General features: G+C 41.2%; 1 protein-coding gene across 1 annotated transcript in view; it reads left to right on the top strand.

Annotated features, from left to right (window-relative positions):
* itga5 (integrin, alpha 5 (fibronectin receptor, alpha polypeptide)) overlaps positions 1-17,194 on the top strand; it is a 32,586-nt gene extending 15,392 nt beyond the window's left edge. Inside the window, exons 11-30 of the mRNA XM_030734296.1 lie at positions 189-241; positions 424-632; positions 1,436-1,627; positions 1,712-1,757; positions 2,117-2,230; positions 3,663-3,718; positions 4,141-4,298; positions 4,490-4,627; positions 7,039-7,106; positions 8,542-8,692; positions 8,834-8,926; positions 9,525-9,604; positions 11,173-11,253; positions 11,356-11,461; positions 11,774-11,932; positions 12,525-12,632; positions 14,849-14,962; positions 15,590-15,691; positions 15,787-15,909; positions 16,024-17,194. Coding sequence (XP_030590156.1) covers positions 189-241; positions 424-632; positions 1,436-1,627; positions 1,712-1,757; positions 2,117-2,230; positions 3,663-3,718; positions 4,141-4,298; positions 4,490-4,627; positions 7,039-7,106; positions 8,542-8,692; positions 8,834-8,926; positions 9,525-9,604; positions 11,173-11,253; positions 11,356-11,461; positions 11,774-11,932; positions 12,525-12,632; positions 14,849-14,962; positions 15,590-15,691; positions 15,787-15,909; positions 16,024-16,107 — 2,235 coding nt within the window. The 3' untranslated portion in view covers positions 16,108-17,194. The remainder of the gene's footprint in view (positions 1-188; positions 242-423; positions 633-1,435; positions 1,628-1,711; positions 1,758-2,116; positions 2,231-3,662; positions 3,719-4,140; positions 4,299-4,489; positions 4,628-7,038; positions 7,107-8,541; positions 8,693-8,833; positions 8,927-9,524; positions 9,605-11,172; positions 11,254-11,355; positions 11,462-11,773; positions 11,933-12,524; positions 12,633-14,848; positions 14,963-15,589; positions 15,692-15,786; positions 15,910-16,023) is intronic.
* The last annotated feature ends 997 nt before the right edge of the window (positions 17,195-18,191 follow it).

Raw genomic sequence — 18,191 nt, 5'->3', positions numbered from 1 at the left:
CCCATCAGGCCTTTGTGATTTCTTGGGGCCTTACTGTACCGTGTTCTAGTAATGGAGAAAACAAATCTGAAGTTTAGTATCATAGCATGAGGGTTTTGCATTTTGGATTCTTACATTTTGATCATGCCTTCTATTGTTGTGATGGTTAAAATCATGGAAACACTTTTTTTTTTTTTTTTTTAATATAGATGGGCTCATATTTTGGCTATGCCGTGGCCACAACTGATATCAACAGTGATGGGTGAGCAGTAGCATTGTTTGTTTCTGTTTTGTTTCTTTTCTTTCTTCTCATTCTTTTCATTCATTAATGAGCTTGTCATTATGTAGATTTTATGGCCTCTACAACCTATTAAAGTTGTAACCTCGAGCATCAGCCTGTCTGAGTTTAAAGTAATCTGTGTGATCTTCCTGTTTTGCCTGCAGGTTGGTTGACCTGCTGGTGGGAGCTCCCATGCTCATGGTCCGAAGCTCTGATGGCCGCCTGGAAGAGATGGGCCGAGTCTATGTTTATCTACAGCGTAGCCCCCTGAAACTGGAGCCCCATCTACCTCACCTAACAGGGACTCAGGTGTTTGGGAGATTTGGCAGCACCATTGCACCACTGGGAGATCTGAACCTGGATGGTTTCAATGGTAAGAATGGGGTATTGTAATATGGTAGTATACAAAGTGGTGGCATGTGCAAAATATCTAAAGCAGCAAATAAAAAGAGGGAAACTTTGTATTTTTTTCTCAATACATTTTTGGAGAGTGCTTTTGTGCTTTGTTATAATATTGAAAGTTTGGCTATGACACAAAGTTGCTCTGTGGAAATGTTGATTGGTCGAACCACTTATGGTCCCTAAAGAATGAAGCCGAATAGCTTTGGTGATCCCAAGATTTTTCATAGCCTATAATACATTTCAATTTATGACTGAACCAAACTTAAAAAAAAAGAAGTAACATATAAATCAGCCTCAGTTTTATTAAAACAAAATTTTTTTATGGTAACTAATAAATGTGTTTAACTTAAAGGACAAAAACAGAGTGGTTGGCTATATACTCTTACTCCTCTTTCTGTCTTGCTACTTACCTCATGAAAGGCATATATTCAATAAATGAAACAGTACATGCAATAGTGACTTAAGGCCTTTCCAAATGACTGTGGGTATGATCTAACAGGAGAGCCGGTGGTCTAGGAATCAGTTTTAGTTTTGTCACAGAAATGGACTGAAGGTTTGGTCGCTGCTCAATCTAAGCTCATGTAGGTTATGCAGAGCATCATCATGCATGTTAGCTGCTGGATGCTCCAATGTCCATATGCCATAGGAAAAAAAAAAATCAGGCTAAGTGCTGGATCTTTCAAAGCAATGGCGACCCTATCTAGAGCAAGAGAATCTTACATATTTAATATTTAACTAAAGCTAATATTTTTTTCTGACCTTGTTTCCTGGTAGATGTGGCTATCAGCTGTCCGTTTGGAGGAGAGGATCAACAGGGACTGGTCTATATTTATAATGGATACTCAGCAGGACTCAGAGAAAAGCCATCTCAGGTGATTAGGGGCCAGTGGGCTGCAGGGACTATTCCTGCTAGCTTTGGATTTGCCCTCAGAGGTGCTACAGACCTGGACATGAATGGATACCCAGGTAAATGAGGGTGAAATATGTAATAAGCATCATTAACTTTTTCTAGTTTTAGTGTGCATTTCAATTCCTTCTTTATTTCCTCAGATCTCATTGTTGGAGCCTTTGGTGTTAATAAGGCTATCCTATATAGGTATGTTGTTTTTAATCATTTCCTGTATATAACGAGAATGTTTATGTTCAAAATAAAAGAAGTGAAATAATGGGGAAATATTTTTATTTGCTTTTTTGCTAGGATTTTGATTAAAAATTCAATTCTAAAAGGAAGTCTGAAAAAAAAAATGTGCATGGCTCTGTCCCTTCAGCTCTGCCAGGATGACTCTTTGCTCACTGGACAGATATTTCATCCATTTTGAAAAACTAAACAAAAAGGAAAAAGATAACAAGAAATAGATTTCTGAAAATGTTGAACCCAATCTCCAAAGCACTAAAGTGGAAAATATAATATTTGATGATTGTGTTTTCAGCCAGCATTCTTTTGGTTACCTACAGATCCCGTCCGATAGTGAACACCAGTGCCTTGCTGACAGTTTCCCCCACCATGATCAACCCTGAGGAGAAGAACTGCATTCTCACCAGTGGAAACTCCAGCGTTCCTGTTTCCTGGTGAGTGTTCAGATGGTCCAGAAGTACAGATAGTACAAAACGCTCTGTTTCCTGCAGCTCTCCACTTTTGGTATTTCTTTGGACTCGGATGCAGAGGCACGGGCTTCCCCATTTCCCTCATACATAAACACACTATCATGATAGGAAGTTCTGATAAAGAATATCCTTTACACAGTGATGGTATACTGAGTACTGCTCTCATCTGACCTATTTTCATAGTGTCTTCATATCACACGCTTTATTTTGTGGAGTTGAGAAAAAAAAAATTGCTGAATAGCAGCATTGTTTGCTGCTTTCAGCCTGATCCAACTTTGCACAGTTTCCAGCTCCAAAAAAAAAAAAAAGCAGTCGAGGAAGCACACCACGGTAGCTCGCTGCTCAACATGGTTGACACTGTGCTCCTGTGTCAGCTTTCCCCCTTTCTCTACATACTGATCCATAAAGGAAACTGTTGTATACACGTGTCTTGATTATGCTACGTTGCCTGGTGATGGGGAGGTTTTGGTAGTGGGGGGTGGGGGTGGAGGGAATAATGGGAGGGAGGCTGGGAGGGGAGAGGCTGGAAGGTTTTTGCAGTTGCTTTGAATGAGATATTGTTTGGTGGTGGAACACAGCTGGGAAACATCAGGACACGTAGACTCCCGTGAGTGTGCGCACACAGTTGTGCTGAAAAAGGCAGACACAAGAGCATTCACATGAAGTTATTACTACTCTTCAAGAGAAGTCTTTGGACTTTCTCTGTCTTTTGCTCTCATTTTTCACCTCTCTTCCTGTATCTTTGCTCCCCCCCAGTAAAGTTCATCTTTCTTTTCTCTTTTGCATTTTTTTGCTTTGACTCTTTTCAAGGGTTTACAAGTGAAGGCGTTTGGGGGTTTTGGAGTTGCAGTCTTGGACAGCAGCGGCATGTTGTGTGGCTGATGTCATGGGAGAGAGCTACAGGCTTATATAGACAGGCATTGACTGGTCAGCAGTGAAACCTGAGTCGTTGCTCAATTTCACCCTTCTTAACTCTGCTATTTCTTTGTGTGTGGGGAGGGCTGTGGGTGGAAAACGGAGACACACTGATTTATCAGCCTGGCCAACAAAAGTGGTTTCATGCCCGTGTATCTCCAAACATTTTGTCATAATATTCACTGAAATCTCGGCGTGCTTCATGCTTTGTAATGTGAACCATGTAATGAGCTGACACACACACACACACACACACACACCCACACACACACACACATACACACACACACACACACACACACACACACACACACACACACACACACACACACACACACAGAGAAAAAATCACCAATGAGAGAAAGTGAGAGAACAAGAGAGGGCATGTGAGGTGTCTTATGTGTACAGTATTTACACTGAATCTCTACCATTAATGGATATGCTTCTCCCATCATGTCCTTGTCCTTTCTCTCCAAAACAGTGTCAACCTGAGTTTCTGCATATCTGCTGATGGGAAGCACCTTCCAAGCAACTTAGGTGAGCCAATTTTCCACATCTGCATTTTATTACAACTAAGGAAACTGTCAAATAGCCACCAGTGGTAATGTTTTAAATCCATAACAGTCTGTAGGTTAAAGTGTTCTGGCAAGTTATGTAGATTTTTGGATTTCCTTATGACAAAAAGCAGAATGCAGCATGCCAAATATCCTCTGTGATCCACCTTGAATGATCAAACCTCTTCTGTCCTCAATCCATTTCCCTGTTAACTCTTAGTTATTATCTCTTATTACTCCTTCCTCAGTACAAAGTTGTTCTCTGTTCCATTATATTCAGGTTACATTGACTACATTATGTGTACTTCGGTGTATTTATGGAGATCCTTTTCAAACCTGTCATTATGAGACTCAAGAGCATTTATCATACCATGAATGGGCATTTGTGTGTGTTATGTGTTCCAGATTTCCAGGTGGAGGTGCAGCTTGATAGTCATAAGAACAAGCAGAAAGGTGCAGTGAAGAGGGCTCTGTTCTTGAATTCCCAGCAGCCTTTGCTCCAGAGCATTGTAAGGTTGAGCCATGGAGAGCGTATGTGCCACCAAGAAAAGATCTACCTAAGAGTATGTCCCCTCTTTAACTAACCCTTTTTCAGCCTGTGAGATGGTTAGAATAATTACTGAAAAATTGTACATAAATGAAATGTAAACTATGGAGAATAGATGTAGTTATTTTATAATTTTAAACAACAAAATTTCACCATTTGTGCAATCATATCTCCCAAAAATCCTTAAATGTGTTTTTCTCACTGCAGGATGAGAAAGAGTTCAGAGATAAACTCTCCGCTATTTATGTGGCCTTGAACTTCAGCTTGGACCCAAAAGCTGCAGCAGACTCCCACGGCCTGCGGCCCATCCTCAACTATCAGACCACACACGTAATTGAACAGAAGGTACTTGAATGTGAATTACACTTGCCCAAGCTTCTATCAGCTAAGTTAACTAACCCCGGTATCTACAGAGCTGTTAAAATCAAAATTAGTATGTTCACTAATAATGTGCACATGCTTCTGAGACTCCCTCCACTCATTCTTTCTGATCTGTTGTAGCACTTTCTGCCATCACTCACTAATCTTGGACCAACTGCTCTTTTACTCTCCTGTCCACGATGAAAGCGTGAACCTATTCTTTGTTCTGTACATTTAAAATTACTGGGCTGGGAAGAGGTCCAGGGTGTCTGGAAAGTTGTTTTCAAAATGAAAATGTGAGACACATGTACAGTGGAGTGTTTCCCTGTCCCAGCAGGAACAGCTCTTGGCCTGCTTAGCTACTGAGGTGACTGCTTCCAAAACTGCAGGCACAGAAGGATGGTCAATATTTCAGGGAGGGGCACAGGCAGGCTGTTTGCCCCTCTGGTTGAAATGTCTCGACATTTCAACATGTAGGCATCTTTTCAGCTGTGGCACAGCCTTCACCATATGTTTAGTTCAGCAACAGTCACCAGATTGGAGCATTAGGGGAATAGCAATCAGTCTAGTTTGAGCTCCCTCTTTTTCTTTGTTTCTTTCTCTACCCTTGTGTGTTTCTATCTGTTTTTTTTTTTTTTTTTTTTTCCCCTTTTTGGACCCTGTCGCTGATGTTTTTTCCTAGATATCAAAGCCGTTGGGCCTCCAACACGTGTTCTACTGCTGAACCAAGACCTTGAAAAAAGTCTGAGTGAAAATATCAACCATAAACCAGAATAAAACCCTTTGATGACACACAAAGAGGGCAAATCTGATCTGTGAATGTATAAAAGCCGAGTGGGAGTAGTGTCAGACTGCCAACAGATTTAATTAATTTTGCTTTACACTGTGTGAATATAATGGTATATAAACAGAGTTGGGTGACTATTATACCACAGCCTTGGCCTAGATTAGACACTTGATGCCCTCTTGATTTTCACATATGCTTTGAGAATGTGTGGCAGGCGATGTAACAGTTCGCTGACTCTGCCAAGTTTTTACTCTCTTAAAGCTGGAGTGAGAATGAAAGGCAGCTGATGTGCTCAGCGCAGTCTCTCTCTCTCATCCTAACATTTTCCACATGCATCTGTGAAGATTTATGGCATTGTGATGGATCTATTAATTGCTGTCTCATTTCTCATCCTGCAAATAGCATGCATTTGTGCAGAGCCAGTAAAGATGCAAGTTGTTGCCACATTTTTAGAACTTGGAACCGGCTGAAATTTTGCATCAATGCCCTCACTGTTCTTAAGATAAAATCATCTGACCAATTTAGTATGATTTTGATTAATGTGCTCCAGTCACATTGCCAAGGTAGTGTTTTGTTTTTACTGAATGATGTTTGTCCTCATTATGTCATGTGCTGATGTCAGTGTTGGTGTTGTTTAAGTACAGTGATGGTGTTGTTTTCCTGCCCCGAACAGACATATGAGCCAGGGTGCACATGCGGCCAAGTTAGCATGGTGGTTAACATGGTGTGCATAATTAGAGCTCCTGGATAGTGTAATGACAAGGGGGGGTGCTCGTCTCTCTCTAATCTTCTCCTCCATTTCTATTTATTGTCTTTATCGTCATAAGCATCATCACACTGTCATAGTCGCAGGGGGATGCAATTTAGCAATCCACAGGGCTTTCCCTGCCACACGTTCTGCGGTCATACATTTGTGCAGCAGTGTTTCTGCTCCTTTCTTGTCTTTCCCTCCACTGTAATCTCTGAACCCTCACTCCTGCTGTCAGGTCAACAGAGATATCTTATGTCTCGGCAAGTTCCTTTAGGCTGTAGGCTTTTCCCTCTACATGTGAACATACACTGCAGTGGTGCAGTGTGTGGTGAAGGCGCGGTTTACCACATAGCGTTGTGATGTGGGACGCTGGTTAGAGTTGGGAGCTGGCTGCTTTGTGCTCAGCTCCACAGGAGTATCTTCTTTTGCACGAGCTCTGATCTGCACCCTGTTCATCATTTTCCCTATTTTACATTACAAGCAGAAAGCACGTGCGTGCCTGGACAGCTGGCTCACTGGGCTGTCTGTTTCTGTCATGACCTCACTGAGGTTATTGTCTCTGTGTTTTTAGCTGTCTGATGCGCAGTGATGATGTCTTGTAAATAAGAGGGGCTGCAGTCCAGGTGTGTGAGTGAGTGCTGGATGGTGGTCCGGAGACAGGTGGTGGAATGTATTAGTCATACAGCATGTTGCATCTTGCTACACTCATCTTGTTCTCTCTCTTAAACAGATGATTAGATTTATCGTGTGCATCTAATTCTCTCCACATGTAGAATAAGTGTCAAAACCTACTGCTTGATCGTGATAATCTGCAGCCCTATATTCAAACTTTCATCATCCCTGATATCTATCTTTTAGGCTCAGATTCTGTTGGACTGCGGAGACGACAACATCTGTGTTCCTGACTTGAAGCTGATTGTAAATGGGTGAGTCTTTTTCCTTAGTTATTACCAAAAATACCACAGCACACCGATTTTAGGAAATAGATTTGGAATTCAGTGGATAATACCAGTGAACTCTGAACAGGATCACAGACACTGAAATCTTCACCTTCACTATGCAAAAGGGGACTCTGGCTTTAAGTGCAAAAACATAAATACAGCTGTTTTTGTTGTTCTCCTCCTTTGTTTAGTTTCACATACCCCAGAGTGAGTGTTAATAGCTACAATGTTGTAGTACAGTAGGGGCACAGTTCTTTGAAAAAACAGGAAATAGCTCGGCTCTACAGGTGCTATGACAAACCCTAAAGGGGGAAAGACAGAAAAGATGAAAGGAATCTGTTTGGAGAGCTTTTTGCCAGAGTCTCAATCCCGTCTTCTTCTGAGGCCCTTAGGAGCACCGTGCCTGCTACACTTTGATTTGAGAAATCTGTTAGCAGTTTTCTCAAAAATAACTGCCTCCCTGATACTCCCTTCTCTGCTCTGTCATTTTGATTTCACATTCCTATATTTATCTACCATCTGACTCCATTTTTTCCCAATCTATAACTGATCTACTACATATGGAACAACCTGCTGTGAGCATGCTGTGCCCCATCCAGTAGAAACCCAGACATAGAAAGTGTGATTAGTGCAATTAAAGTAATACCTTGTTGATTTTTGTCTGCTCTGTAGTAAATTATGGCAGCCTAATAGTTGTTGGAGGGGTTGATGAGATGGCCATGATTTAGTGGAATTTTTGCAAAAAAAAATGTAACCACTGTTACTGTGTTTTTTCTTCTACTCTACTGCCAAATCACATAACCTGTTAGACCAAGGGTCCCTCAGGGAAGTCTTAGGTTTTTGTGGTGTTTTCTGATTTTGAGGCTTTGTTTGCTTTTAAAAGTGCCATGCCAGTTAAAATCAGACTACAGCTGACTCTTAGGCCAGCAGAGGATCAGCTTCAGAAAACTTCTCCCTTTTGCTCCCCTTGCTTTTATGAGAACAGACTCTAATTAAAAGCTCCCGTGTGGCCCTTCTTGTGGAATTTCGCCTTGTGCTTAACTGTGAGGGAAGGTGTAGGGAGTAAGAGAAAGCAATGAAGGGGGAGATGTTTTATTATCCTGTGCCTTTTGTACAGCATTTATGTTTTTAATACCACCTGGGAAAAATATTTTAAAGTGGGCTATTTTGAGATTAACCTAATAGATGCATTTTTGCAGCTAGTTTCTAAATAAAATAGATGTTCCAAGTGCAATGCCTGCAATTACTGTATATTAGCTTTATTAGATCAATTTGCAATTTATTGCCTGTTCTACTCCCAGCAAATGTGAACAAAGAATGTCCTTGTTTGCTTGGAAAACAAGTTAATCCATATTTTTTTATGGAAGTATTAATCCAGTGACCCAGCTAATATTTTCTTTTCCTTTGGTTGGGTTCTCAGTGACAGAAAGGAAGTCTACCTAGGTGATGACAACTCCCTGACCTTGACATTCAATGCAAGGAATGAGGGTGAGGGAGGGGCATATGAAGCAGAGCTGTATGTGGTGCTGCCCCCTGAAGCTGACTACAGTGGCATTGCCCGCAATAATGAGGTGAAAAGAAACAAATCAGAGTGGCATTGTAAAATCTACAACTTTCAGGAACTTATATGTCTTTTGGGACTTTTGCTTCAATCTTTTTCTTGATGATTTTCTTTCAGTGTGGTTTGACCATTCTGCTCTCTTCTTTCCCAGAGCCTGACCCAGCTGACCTGCAGCTATGAGACGGAGAACCAAACCCGATACCTCAGCTGTGATTTGGGGAACCCAATGAAGTCTGGCACCAATGTAGGAGCAATGTTGACTTTTGGTTGTCTTTTGCTAAGTGTTGCAGCACATAGCACTGTAGCTAAAGTGTATTTAAACATAGTTATCAGTTCACAGCGACTCAAAAAAGGAGTTATGTGCCATCCCAAGGTTGGGTGTGTATAGCACAGGAAAAGTCAGCATGTGCCAGGAAATGTTGTGACAGGAAGTACAGGCTACTTTTGTGCCATCAGTTCCCTTTTTTTTTTTTTTTTTTTATCCATTGAGTCACAGGACAGCATGTTTTTAATAGGTCAGCAGTGGAAGACAGTTGGCTACATGTTAACTAACAGTGAGAAAAAGACTTCTCTAGTTTAAATAGATCTGAAATTAACACTTAATAATGTGCAAAACAATAACAAAAAGTTACATTTTTGTGCTGCTGGATGGACACGAAGTTAACACATTACTTCTCTCAGAAAATGAGATGAGTATCTAAAAATGCTTCATGGCACTTAACACAGAGTATGCAACCTCCAGCAGGCATTCAGTAGATTTTAGATAGGGTCTCTTAGCTCCTTACCTGTTCTCTGTTACTTGCAATGAAAAATGTTAATGTGTCTGAACTTTCTCTTCTTAGCTTTGGGCAGGCCTACGCTTCAAAGTGCCGCGACTGAAGGACACACACAAAACGATTCAGTTTGAGACGCAGATCCGCAGGTACGATTTGATGTGAACCAGGGTTATAATAGTTTTGGATTTTACATTATAGTTTAGTTTTAGTTAGTTTTTACTTTTTTTTCTCTAATTCAGTTAGTTTTAATTAGTTTTCAGAGTGGTTTTGCTCGTTTTTATTAGTTTTTATTTTTGGTTTTATGCTTAGTTTTAGTTAGTTTCAGTATTAGTTTTAGTATTTTCATACTTAATCAGGTACGCTTTAAAGATACCCTTTAAAGAAATATATTCAGCAACCAACTGTTCACAGACAGCAGAACTACATGCTAAATGTGTGTAATATTAAGGACACACATGAACATCAACAGGGAGAAACAAAGAACAATATGAACTCCAAAACTCGATAAATTCTACAATAAACTCCCAATAAAGTTCAGCCTCAGGGCAGCAGATTAATAACAGCTACATGTGGTGTTTGACAAAAACAAACTCCTTGAAGGAGTCAAAGCTCAAATCCAGCTGCATCCTGATGTTCTCTCCACCTGATGCTGCTTCTGTTTTGGAGCTAGCTTGGTTAGATGCTCGCTGATTAGACTTGCAGGGTCTTTGCGGCCTATGCAGCCTACGGAAGTGTCCGACCTCATGTCCGCATTTATGCATGTATAGCTGGATTGCGTGTGTTAATTACCTTGTGGTTGTGTGCTGGGGGTTTTTTGGTCCTTGCTCTTTGTGCTCAGTTTTTAGGGTGCAAACATATTTGTCCCTGTTTTTTCACTTTCTTCATTTCTTCACGTCCATTCCCATAGTTTCAGCAGCTCCCTCCAGGAATTTGCTGACATTTGTGAGTCCTTATATTGATGCTTTGATTATTAGTCCTGATTGTTATTATCTGACTGATAAAGTAGCCGGAAACGCACAAGGACTAAACACAACGTTGTGGCTGCGTTGACCCGACGAGTAGTCACGTTTCTCTGGAGGTGCAGGCCAGGTTGCCTTGTAGGATGAGAGCGGTTTCCGTAGCTGCCTTGTGTGCGCTTCTCAGGTCTACTTTGATGTTGGTGTTTTTTTTCCTGACTAAGAAGTGTTCCGTACATCATCCACAACATCATCCACAACAAGACACTCGCTGCTATCTGTGCTATCATAGTAAAAAAAAACAAAAAAAAAAACACTCCACATGGGACTCTCTGAGGAGCAGCGCGGTGTGCGCACGCACGCACATGCGCACCCATTTGCCCGACGGCGTTCCGAGCTTAAACTCGGAGAGAGGAAAAAAATGATTTCATATCAATCCACAAGACTTTTGAAAAAATAACAATATCTATAATTTCAGTTAGTTTTAGTTAGTTTTGTAAACTCACAATTCAGTTTTAGTTAGTTGTCGTTTCTTCCTTTTAATTTTAGTTTTTATTTATTTCAGTTAACGACAATGTTTTTTCAATTTCAGTTTTCGTTATTTCGTTCGTTTTGGTTAACTATAATAACCCTGATGTGAACACCCAGAGAGAGAGTTTAGACTATATAGGCTGCTTCTGATTTAACAGTACTGATTTGCACAGCTCTCAAATGACATCAGCTAATCAGAATCTTTTTCTTCCATTCTGTTTCCACAGTAAAAATGAGAATAATTCCCATAGTGAGGTTGTACCCTACAAGCTGGAGGTGATTGTTAAGGCTGATGTCATTCTACAGGGGTGAGCAGAGTGTTAGAATTCCCCTATTTCAACCTTTTGTTAATTCATTAAGTCCCCAGCACCTCGGGCACATGCTCTCATACCCCTCCTTCTCTTTTTAAGTGTGTCTCGACCAGATAAGGTCTTCTTTCCGCCGGCCAACTGGAAGGTGACCAAAAATTATAATGTGGAGGAGGACGTCGGGCCCGCCGTGGAACACATCTATGAGGTAATCAACGTGAGCTGTGAAGACTCAGTGGGGTTGAGCAGATTGGGTTGAAAAGCAGATTTTACAGTTCAAAAAGAAAGTTGTCTTCCTAGAGCAACAGAGAAGGAAAACCAGATCTCACAGCGGGACTCAGTGGCATCCAGCTGTTTGTAGATTAAAAAAAGCACACCAGGTATTAATGTTTCAGCATGGGAAAGAAACTGTTTGTAAATTAGCTGCACTGATAAGAAGATGGAAAAAAAATGAGGCTGCTTGTGTAGTCTTTCTAATGTTTGACATATGAAACTTTTTCTTTTTTACTTCTTTTTTCAGCTTGTGAACAATGGCCCCAGTAGGATCAGCCATACCCTACTCGAGCTGCGCTGCCCTCTTCGTGTCCAAGGCCAAACTCTCCTTTACCCTCTGGAGTTTTCCACAGAAGGCCCCATTAACTGCACATCTGACAAAAACATGAACTATCGAAACCTCGATGTGAGTGACATTCAGATACACACCTCTCAGGGTCAAATGAGGCAAAATCAGACAGTGAAGATCTCTCATCATTTCCCAGTGTGATTCCCAATGGTTGGCCCACACCCTCCTTCTCCACCCTGAATCTCAGCTCCACCCAGGACACTTTCCCCACCACTGCTTTGAACTTCAAACTCTTCCCTATGCTCAGCACAGCTTGATGAACCACCTCACCCAGCAATACACTCACTCATCTACAACAGCCCCCTTATACTAAGTTGTAGCTTGGGGATTTTGTGGGCAAAACATTTTAGTGTGGTTGTTTGTGTTTACATGTGAAGTTTGACAGATGTTGAGCAGAACTGTGAGTGGTCATCTGTCTTAGCTGTGATCTAATGTCCCCCCCCCCCTAGTGAATTGCTAAGTACGGTGTGTTTCCTTGGGAATCTATAAGGAGTAGAGCTCACATGCTTCTGATTAATGACCAAAAGCCTCAGGGTCATGCTAACATTAGGTCTTATATTGACAGAAAGGGTGGTGCACTTTTCTGCCTGGTGAGGTCAGTGCCTGTGTTGTTCTAATGGGCGGTTTGTGTGTTTCTATCTTCCTTTAGCTCCAGCGCTCATCCACGGAATCACCTAATCTGGCGCTGAAGGGCCATGAGCATCGCCTCGAGAGGAGGGACGTCCACAAGAATCAGCTTGTGCATTTGACTAACCTGGTAAGGCACCTGGAGGGAAATTGTCACATTCTGTAAGAACAACATGTTCTACGCATGACTGAACCCTGTCAGACAAAAAAGGTGGAGTCTAGCAGTCGATGACTGATTGGTGTCTTTAAAGTAAACGAATGAGGAGCTTCAGTTTGCAGTTTGGAGTAAATGTGATTATGAAGTTCAAACCATTTTTGCACCACACAAAAACTTAGATGTGAAACTATAGATTCGGGTGTTTTAACGTGTATAAATCCGGCCCTGTTTTGGTGATACTGGCCCTGCTCCTACATGAGGCTCTGGGGACCGGGAAATTAGGTTATGATGTCGTTAAAAGGGAGGGGTCAGAGGCCACAGGCTTGTCCCATTGTGGTGATTAACATTAAAGAGCCTTTAGTAGTGGTGGAGAAAAGGCATAGGAGGCTTTTTGACTGTGATGCACTGCTTACTTCACAGACTGCTCTCTAATTTTTGGCTCTGGGTGTTATGAGCCTGCTGAGCCCCCACACACTGGTGCTATTGATCCACCAAGCTGTAGGTAGCTGCTCTGTCTCCCTCTGTCTGTGGATACCTGCCTCCACCAAAGAGGTCTTTGTCTGTGTGCCTGTCTCTTCTAACTGTGGTCGTTTATCAAGCGTGTCCAATGACACTCCAGTATGAACGACCCCTTTCTCCCGTTTCTCTTGCGTCTGCACTTTTTTCTTATGCCTGAGAGAAAAGACATCTCCATTCAATGTGAGTCTTAATCAGAGTGTGTTACTGTTTTGCAATGCTTGGGTCAGAGAGTGAGAATTAAAGGTGACCTGCTTAGTTTTTGAAGGACTGGCTCTAATTGTACCAAATTACTTTAATTTGTTTAAAATGGTCTTACTCTCATAGTGTTGTAGTGCATGCAACATTCAGTGGCATTGTAAGCCACTGAATGTTGCGTAGACCTTATTCTGCTAGCATGTGTAATATGTTTGAAACCACTTTCCAGAATATTTTTCTTGCTAAAAGGTTTGCAGGGCAGCACGGTGGCGCAGGGGTCAGCTCTGCTGCCTCATAACAAGAGGGTATTTGGTTCAAAGCTGCAGGCGAGCTGGGGTCTTTCTGTTTGGAGATCATTCTCTCTGTGCTTGTGTGGGTTCTCTGTTAGCCTTGCTAAAGACTGGCGGCCTGTCCAGGGTGTACCCCAACTTTTGCCCTATGACAGCTGGGATAGACTAAAACCCCCTTGCTACCTTGAATTAAAATTAAAAATATGTAGGTTGCAGCTGATTCTGGACCAAAGTCCTCTTTATTAACAACCTATTAATAACTGTAGACTTGAGGGTTTATTAGTACAAATCCAACTAATTAATTACAGCACCTTTAAAGTGCCAAATGTCAAACTTTACAGACCCCTTCCATGTAGCAGCTGCGTTTTCAAGCTGCACTGTTATTTTCTTAAAGGTCCACGCCACCATGATCCACATCTTGACCACATAATCCCACCGGGGAGGATATATGTGGGAATTGAGTCTGAGGCATCTTTGGCATTCGACCATGTTCATGTCATTTTCACAAACCTTTGAGGCCCCGCTGCCCTTGGGCTTCAAGCATGTCTATTAAGCAGAAGTGGACTGATATGCTCTCTGTCTGTCTGAATAGTTATTAAGTCTGTCTAAGACTGAGCCTGAAGGAGCTAGGCGGGTACTCTCTTCTCCTGCGTTTGCCCTTCTCTGTGTAATAAGTAAACTAATGTGTTCCCGCAGGAAACCCGCCGAAACCTCTCAGTCTAGGGGTGGTCTGGCTACAGTACCAGCTTTAAAACAGAGAGCGCGCATGTTTTAAAATGTAAAATGTAGCGAGCTGCACTACGGGGATCTAATTAAGATTGTGTACTCTACAGTCTTGAGAAAAATGGGCCGGTTTTAGTGGTTGGGCAATAATGTGGCGAGTGGTGCATGCTGCATTTTTACAGTCTCATGACATTCCTTCAATCTAATTCGAAGCAGCCGTGGAATAGGGATCATAACATTGGACTCTTTGTTACATTTGTTCCACCGGCTTTTCTATATCTGTTCTACTAGTTTTTATTATTATTATTATTATTATTAGATTTCATTTTATGACTTCCACCTGCATTTAGGTTCTCTCATGTTTAAATTAGTGGGAATAACATTTTTTTTTAGATACTATTCATGCATGACTTAAAACGTATTTAATCAACGTTATAATATGGACATTCTCTGTTTGCATAGAATTGCTCTACTGTGGACTGCTGGAAGCTCCAGTGCAATGTGGGGCTTCTGGAGAAGGGGACTACAGCTATTCTTAAAATGCGATCCCGCGTCTGGGCAGAGACCTTCACTGAGGTTTGTGGGTGAAGAACCTTGCCATGCAAACTCCCCAGACACACAGTGTACATTTATATGCCTTCCAAACACAAGACAAAAGACCGCACACTATAGATTAGTCTCTTCCTACCAGTGCCTGTGTATTTTCTCATGTCAGACTCTGGCAGGAAGTGAGAAGCCATTTTTATTAAAGCATTATTAAAAAAACATTGAGACTCGACCTCAAATGTGCTGCAAAGGCAAAAAGCTGCCGTTGTCAGTCAGACATTTTTGTTTGTGTTCACTTTGTACTCAGCAGTAGTTCTAAATCAGTTGACAGTATTCCCAGTTTCACATATTTGCCTAAACAAATGGGACAACAGTTGCTGTAGTGCAGTTTGCTCCACACTGGTGTCCAGACTGCAGCTTCTACCAGTGTTTGTCATGTCTGATCTACACACAGTTTATTTACCACCTCTTGCATATTGTAACACCAGACATGTGTTATGTGCTGAAAATTTAATATATGGTTGTCACAGCTTCTCATAGGCTGGGAATGCTGAGTGACTTTTCTTAGGGAGAGACACACGGTCAATGTCGCCACCTAGTGTATAACTTGTATACTGTATGCATTTTGAATATAATTTGTAATGTTTTCTTCTTCAGAGACCTTATAAGCAATATGTGCTGGAGTGTCTGGCCAGATACAGTGTGAAAAAGATGCCATATGCAATCCAACCTAAAAGTTTTCCCAGTGGAAACAAAAAGGTATTTGATTTATTCCAATTTGCTCATTTCATATAAATATATATATTTGTGTTTTGATAAAATACGATGAAGACAATTTGTCCAATCATCCTCAGGTGGTGACCCCAGTGGTTTGGAACAAACCAGATATCGAGAACCCAATTCCACTGTGGATCATCATCTTGGCTATTCTAGCTGGTTTACTGCTTCTGGGTCTTCTAATCTACATCTTATACAGGGTCAGTACTGCAGTGATATAAAAGAAGAGTAGCATGAAAGATTTTTTGGTCTGAAAGATCAATGAAATTGCAATGAATCTGATTATGTCTGTTCTTTTTCTTTTTTTCTTGCAGCTTGGCTTCTTCAAGCGATCTGACCCGTACGGCACTGCCATGGAGAAAGCGCAACTCAAACCGCAGGCTGCCTCTGAGGCCTAAATAACCACCAAAGCTACCAGACCCACAGTACCTGGCCATATGATTGCAACGGAGAATTATATTTGAACATGTAGAGTGGATTAAAAAAAAAAGCAGTTGAAGAGTTACGCCAAAGAGAGACTACTGGAACTCCACTGTGCTGCACTAGAGGAAGACAAAACTCCAAAAATCTCCAAGCCAAATGAATGTTTTCTTTTTTTCTTTTTAATTTATGTCTTTTTTGCTGGCAGGGTTGGACTGTTATCAAATCGAACTTGTGTCCATGCCTAAGGCTAACATTGGGCTGTACAAAAAAAAAAAAGACTGCAAAAGAAATGCAGGCTACCATCAACCTGGAGATGCAGGAAGATGCATACTGGGTTTACTTGTATGGACTCTTGGTATGGATAATTTTGTTATTTCCATTTAACTGCCTTATATTGGTGCTAATGATCTGATATGATTGCTGCCTCTGACAGGATACAGCCACATGTTGCTTGTGGCATCTAGGAGCTGTGAATTATGCTGCCTGCAGAGGCCTGAAAGTATTCTTCTGATATCTCCTAAACACAAAAATTAGAAAACTGTTAATTTGCCTTAAGTAAAGGCAACATTACATTGACAGATATTTAACAGCAACATCTGTTTAAAAGCTCAGCTTTAGTTGCAAATTGTAATTGAATTCCTTGGCCAAAATGTAAGCCCCAGTCTTGCTCCATATGTGCTGGGATAGGCTCCACCACCCCGCAAACTCCGGGAATTAAAATGCATAGATGAGCGTTTCTCAACTGTTCACTGAACTGATCTCTCTCTGCCTCAGGTTGGTGGACAGTGCTGGGTTAAGTTGTTTTTGCACTCAAAGGAAATCTACTGATATTATTCCAAAGACACCAAAGACTGACTGACTGACCTTCCTTTGAGTTTTGAATTTGACTCCTACTGATCACTTTGTTTAAATCCTGTGTGTTTGTGTTGAGAGTTACCAATACTGGCAAAAAATCATTGTTGTGTAGTCGACTGGGATGGGACTGGAACCACCACAGACCTGTGAAACCTCATATAAGGCTTGAAGCAGCGTGGTGCTTCTGTCAAAATGCAATGTTCTCAAGGTCTTTTTTTTGGGGTGGGGTGGGGGTGGGGGGTGTCATTACTCCTGTTTGGTTTGGGTTGGGCTCTTTCAAAATGGAGGGCATGTGGAAGCAAATGATGCTTGGGGGAGTTAATGGTTGTAGTATAATGATATTTTAACTGAAGACATGACAATCAGCAATCTTGTAGCCTTCACAAAAGGCTGAAGGCAGAATGATTCATTTCAGCACTTCAGCATACAGCGTATGTTGCTGTGAGATACTGTATTTTTCTATTCATTTTTTCTGTGTAAAAGCTGCCCACGTTTAAAATGAGAAGTAGCTGAAGTCATCCCACACCCAAAGGCTGCAGGGACTCAACGTTAAAATGCCTCGTGTTGGTTTCTTTTGACATGTGCATAGGTTTAATGTGTCCTACGTGTAAATACTATTGCTTGTTGGTTACCGTTCCAGTTGTGTGTACTTACATGTATACATGTGAGAATTCATGCATACATGGATTTGTGTGAATGGCATATTTATGAATGTTTGTTTTTGTGTTTTGTTATTACCTTTCCCATTGCCTAGTCCTTTTTATGCAATCACATCAGTAGTTTGAGATAATTGAGATATTTCAGTTCTGCATTACTTTTAAACATGATGGCATAAATACCTCTAACAAAGGGATAACAACTAGGCACTGGGAACTAAGTGTTGTTTGGAAGTGCAATATTTATATTCACTCGTTTTAATATTACAGTGCTTTCTTTTGATTTATGTTTTGTTTGTGATTGAGTTGTGATAAACCAGAACTTTGTGTGTTGGAAGTATGCGATGAACATGTAGCCAAATCTTTTGTTGGTTGTTGACTTGCTTTCTCTCACCAAACATATTTCAAGTGTGAACATTTTTGTTTTTAAAGGATTTTTCCCACTTCAGATGTATTCACCACTGCAGAACTACCTTTCTGATCTCACTTCTTATAGCACAGACTGACACAGAAATACAACCAGCAGAACATATCTTGGGTACAGTTTG

The sequence above is a fragment of the Archocentrus centrarchus genome, chromosome 7, assembly GCF_007364275.1.
Source record: "Archocentrus centrarchus isolate MPI-CPG fArcCen1 chromosome 7, fArcCen1, whole genome shotgun sequence".
Classification (NCBI taxonomy): Eukaryota; Metazoa; Chordata; class Actinopteri; order Cichliformes; family Cichlidae; genus Archocentrus; species Archocentrus centrarchus.
Note: the sequence above shows the minus strand (reverse complement) of the source record. Positions and strands in the feature narration are given on the sequence as shown.